The 5454-nt window shown below is 46.3% G+C and overlaps 1 protein-coding gene across 2 annotated transcripts in view; it reads right to left on the bottom strand.

Moving 5' to 3' along the window:
• Positions 1 to 3625: 3625 nt before the first annotated feature.
• Bin2 (bridging integrator 2) overlaps positions 3626 to 5454 on the bottom strand; it is a 37539-nt gene continuing 35710 nt past the window's right edge. Inside the window, exons 11-12 of one of the 2 annotated variants that reach the window (XM_048364223.1) lie at positions 5110 to 5184; positions 3626 to 4128 (exon numbers count right to left, since the gene is read on the bottom strand). In XM_048364223.1, coding sequence (XP_048220180.1) covers positions 4099 to 4128; positions 5110 to 5184 — 105 coding nt within the window. In that variant the 3' untranslated portion in view covers positions 3626 to 4098. The remainder of the gene's footprint in view (positions 4129 to 5109; positions 5185 to 5454) is intronic. The other variant, XM_048364217.1, reaches the window with a different exon arrangement.

The following is a 5454-nucleotide window of genomic DNA, read 5'->3' as shown; positions in this document are numbered from 1 at the left end:
CGGGGTCGGCGGGGATTCGCTCCCGGGGCCGAGGGGTGCGGGACCCAGGGCAGCTGGGCGAGGGGGCGCCGCGCCGCCGGAGGCCGCGCCGGGACGCACCGAGGGGGCAGCCGCGTCCGGGCCCGGGCGGGGGTGGGGAGCGGGCGGCCTGGGTGGAACAGGAAAGAGGAGAGCAGCCGCCCTCGGCAGGTCCCGCTCCCCCGGGAGGAAAGGCGCCTTCCCTGCGCCCGCCGGGCCCGCGCTCGCCATCCGGAGCCGGCACCCGGGCTCCGTCTGCCCGCCCGCCCGCCCGAGCGCTCCGGGGCAAACCCGCCACTGCTCGAGCCTGAGTGTGCGGAGCTTTTCCGCACCTCGGGCTTGGGCTGCGGGCTCGCTCTGCCCGCACACCTGCCGCAGGGCACGCCGCTGAGGGGGCGAGAAGCAGGCATCTGCGTGTGCAGCAGCCCCTGTCCCACCTTCACTGGAGGTGCAGCGCGTCGTGAGCCAGCCCGGCGCCTCACGCCCGCAATCGGATCGGCCGGGGCAGCCAGCCAGGGCAGGAAAAATCTGTGAAGCTCTTGTCTCCAATTAACCACCAGAAAGCTGAAAGTGGAGCTGTGGCCCAGGTTGTAGAGCACCACCAGCCCTGGGCTAAAAAGCTAAAGGCTTGGGCTCAGGCCCTGAGTTAAAACCCTATTACACACACACACACACACACACACACACACACACACACACACACACACACACACACACACTGTCAGGAAGTTGATTCAAAGTCCCAGCTCCTTTGCTTACAAATTACAGAATACGTCTAAATGCGATTCGTATTTCTTAAATTGGGGGACTGAGAGTGAAAAGTGCTTTACAACTGTGGTTACAGCACATGATAAGCACCTCAATTCAAATATTTGTGTCACATTTCAGCAGCTTTTTGACTTACTTCTTTGTGGCAGGAAATGCTCCCACTTTAACCAGAGGAAGTCAGTGACTAAGCGGATGTAATTGTATAGAATCCAGGCTCTGTGATGGACTCTGCTGTGGGATCCGAGGCAGGTCACTTCTCTTTTTTTTTCTCTTTCCCCGGGCAATGCCTGTCTTATATAAACCATAGTGTTTTTGTGAGGATGGAATGAGTTGGTAAACAGGAAGCATTCCAACCTCACCTAGCACATACTAAAAAGTGCCCAGTAGCTGCTATTCTGATCTTGCCCACTCAGACTTGCAACCCTATGCTTACTCTGCCTCCCTTCCAGTGACACAGAGTTCTCTATTCCCGTCTTCCTCTGATGAGCTCTGTGGCTTTGGAAATGAACACTTATACCTATCAAGAAAATAAGAAGGGTATCACCAGGTGCTAGTGGCAGACTTCTCTTAATCTACCTACTCAAGAGATTGAGATTTGAGGATCATGGTTCCAAGTCAGCCAGGTCAGAAAATCCTTGGGCCTCTTATTTCCAGTTACCTAGCAAAATGCCAAAATGGAGGTGTGGTTCAAATGGTAGAGTGCCAGCCTTGAGCAAAATAGCCCATTGAGAGCTAAGTTCAAGCCCCAGCACCTCACCCCCTCCCCCAACCAGGGGAAAAACAAGTAGGAAGATGTCTACCCTGGGCATAAAGTGAGACCCTACCTTGAATATAATCACCACAGAAAAGGGCTGGAGGTATTGCCCAAGTGGTCATGTGCCTGACTAGAAAGCACAAAACATGAAGTTCAATTCCCAGTAACTCACACACACACACCACAAATGTATTTTTCCACTGGAAAAATAACATCATCTACCCTGGCCAGAAGGAGCTAGGATATAGGTGTGAGCCACTGGCACCTAGCCCAATGTATTCTTTACTACTTCATTTTGTCAGTTTGTTCAGAAGATGTAGATAAGTGCATTTCCTTTTGTAGTCATTGTTTCAGGAAATAATGCAACCAGATACTAGTCTCTCGAACCTAATCTACAATAATTCCTTAAAACCTGTGTTCAACAGGGCCTGTAATCCTTTTAGGAAGCTGAGATCTGAAGATGGTGGTTCAAAGTCAGCCCAGGCAGGAGAGCCAATAGACTCTTATCTTCAATTGACCACCAAAAAGCCAGAAGTGGAGCTGTGGTTCAAGGGCAGCACCCACCTCCTGAGTTCAAGCCTTATTAGGACCTGCACAAAAAAAGACAAGTGTCTCATTCTAGCTTACCATTAAATACTATCATTTCTGCTCTCTGCTCAACATTCTTTCTGCTTCTTTCAAGACTTTACTGGCAGAAATCTCTGCCAGTAAGTATAACTCATACCTATAATCCTAGCTACTGGGTAGGCTGAGATTGAAAGAACTGAGGTTCAAGGTCAGTTTTGGCAGAAAAATTCATGAGACTCTATATCTCAACATATAGCTGAGTACAGCAGCACACACTTGCTATCCTAGCAGTGACAGGAAGCCTAAAATAGGTGGATGGTGGATCTAGGTCTATGTTCTCTAGAAGGACACAAGACCCTATCACAATTAACTAGCAAAAAATAGAGCTGAAGGCATGGCTCAGTAAGAGCACCTATCTAGCAAGCATGAGACCCTGAGATCAAACCCCAGTACTAATGTATGTGTGTATGTGTGTATTTATACATACATATACATATATATATATATTCCCCCCCCCCCAGTCATGGGGCTTGACCTTGGCACTATCTTGAGCTCTTTTTCTCAAGGCTAGTGCTCTACCACTTTGAGGCACAGTTCCACTCTGGTTTTCTGGTAGTTACTTGGATATAAAAGTCTTATGAACTTTTCTGATAGGGCTGGCTTTGAGCTGTGATCCTCAGATCTCAATCAGCCTCCTGAGTAGGTAGGATTACAGGTATGAGCCACCAGTGGCCAGCTTAAAAGATCTTATTTCTTCCTCATCATGTCTAGTAACCAGTACTGGTGCTCAGTGCTTGGCAGAAGTGTTTGGTACATGCTTACTGAATGAAGAATGGTGACATCAATACTTCTATGAACAAACATGCGTATTTGTGCACGCATATGTGTTTGCCAAGGTAGTAGAACTTCAGAGTCACTTTTTAATGTCAAATGGTAGGACTTGAATTTTGACTCCAGAACGGATGCTATTCCTACTGTATTGTCAGGTTTTGTATCTATTCTCTTAAGAGTTTCATATACTTGTATCTGGCTCAGATCCTTATTCATGCCTAATATCAGATCATTAGCACTAGATCTAGCTCTAAAATATAACTCCTTTCCCAGAGTATTTGCCTTATTTTATCTATTTGTTTATTTTTGGTTCTGATCCTGGAGCTTGAACTCAGGGCACTGGCCTGAGCACTGTCCCTGAGTTTTTCTGCTCAAGGCTGGTGCTCTACCACTTGAGCCACAACTCCACTTCTGACTTTTTGTCAGTTAATTGGAGATAAGAGTCACAGACTTGCCTGCCTGGGGTGGCTTCAAACCATGATCCTCAGACTTCAGCCTCCTGAGTAGCTAGGATTAGATGTGAACCACAGTGCCCAGCTGAGAGTTTACTTTTATGTAGTAACACATCTAGATTGAAGGCAGGGATCAGGAAGGAATAACAGGCAGGAGGTAGGGTGAGCTGAGGTCAGAGATAGGACTGAAGATTCCTGAACCTGCGGTCAAATCAATAATGTATCTAAGTGGAAAACCAGTGTCCTAGGCTACAGCAATACCCTATGTCTAAACAACACATTCACACCTAGTCAAAATCACACTTTATTTAGCAATTTGAAAATCTGTTCTTTACAGTGGTCCAGGTGAAGGTGTGTATTTGTTCATGATCATGCGTTTGGGGTTATGTGTCTCTGTATGGGCAAGTGGATGTGTCTAAAACCACTTGTATTCTTTAGTCATTACAACTCCAGTTTCATATTTAAAGCCTTATTCTTCTAACAATGCTCACATCTGAATTTTTAAAAAATATCCAAGTCTGACAGTCTCCTCTTCCAAGTCTTCCTCCCTCCCATCCTCTTCAGCCTCCATTAATGAAATGCCATCTCTTTAGAGATTCCCAGCATTCATTCTGCCTGAGAATCTGGCATTATGCCCCTTGACCTCTCCCCTCTGCTGGAGGGGCTTCTTTGGAGAGATGGGGGTTGGGAGGTCTTGGCAGTTTCTCTTCAGAGTTGTGCATTCTCACTTGGACATGCCTGGAAAGTAAACATGATTGCATTAGATCCTGATTTGCAATGCCACCAACCATCAAGAGGGATGCAAACACAATTGTTTGAGTTCTCTCCAATCCTATTTCATGTCATGACACTCACTGGCCTCTATAGAGGGTAGTGATTATTGTAAGGACTGGGATTATTATTGTGAATTCTGTTCATTACGTCATTTGCCTCTCTGTAGAGGAATCACTAATGCAACCTTTTCAGTTCAGCAGCTGTTGTTTTCCTAAGGACAAGGGCCACCACAAATTGGGCAAAAATGACTAGGTATTGTTGTTGTTTTTTCTTCTTCTTGGATGTTGGGGAAAATCTGAAAATCTGAAATTTCCTGGCTCATCCTTAATAATTTTATCTTATATAATGTATTTTTTGTACTTGTTTAATTCATGCTTCCATATTCTGTCACTATTTTGTGTCAGACTTCTGAGTTTATTGTGCTTTTGTGTGTGTTTGTGTGTGTGTGTGGTCTGCATATATGCACACACATTTTGGGGCTTGAACTCAGGGCTATCCTTGGACTTTTAACTGAAGATCAGATTCTCGCAGTCTTTCTTGTCCAGGTTGGTTTCCAACTACAATCCTCAGATCTCAGCCCCTGAGTAGTTAGGAATACAGGCATGAGCCACTAGTGCCTGGCTTATTGTACCTTTTTGTGTGTGAGTATATTAAATATATCAGAGATATCTATGAAATTCTAGTAGGCCTTTTGACGTAATTAAATAAATACTTAGGAGATGAGGTTAGTCTAAGGCTACATGTTGGGAAATGTGCAAAGAAACACCATGACGTCCTAGTTCATTCTTGGTTCCTTGGCCCTGCCCTCTACTTGGTCTTATGCCTTAAGGTCATAGCTCACGGCTAGATTCTTTTTAAAGGCTCGTAATCCACATAGCCAAACCCCTGGCCACCCAATGCCCCATCTCACCATCTACACTGTCCTTTGTATGCCTGGGACCTTACCTCTTCTTGAGGCTCAGGTGCTATAACTTTGTTCTCTCCTGGATCCACAGAAGCAGGAAGTTGAAGGTCTTGGCTCTATAAAGACAAGAGTTCTGACTGGGAGATGGCTCAACCCACAGCCTCTCAGCTTCTGTGCTGCAGGTCTGCTGTGTCTATGCTCTTCTAGTGTGACATACAATACAAAGGGCAAATATTCAGTGTTGTCTAGGCCTGAAGCATCAGGGAAGGCCTTCAAAAGTGGGAAATGACTTGCTGGGACAGGAAAGCACGTCTTTGGATTGCAGTGCTGTTTCAGTGATTAACCAGACACCGTATGATGTGTGCGTCATTCATCTGTCCAGGTCC

This window comes from Perognathus longimembris, chromosome 1 (assembly GCF_023159225.1).
Source record: "Perognathus longimembris pacificus isolate PPM17 chromosome 1, ASM2315922v1, whole genome shotgun sequence".
Classification (NCBI taxonomy): Eukaryota; Metazoa; Chordata; class Mammalia; order Rodentia; family Heteromyidae; genus Perognathus; species Perognathus longimembris.
Note: the sequence above shows the minus strand (reverse complement) of the source record. Positions and strands in the feature narration are given on the sequence as shown.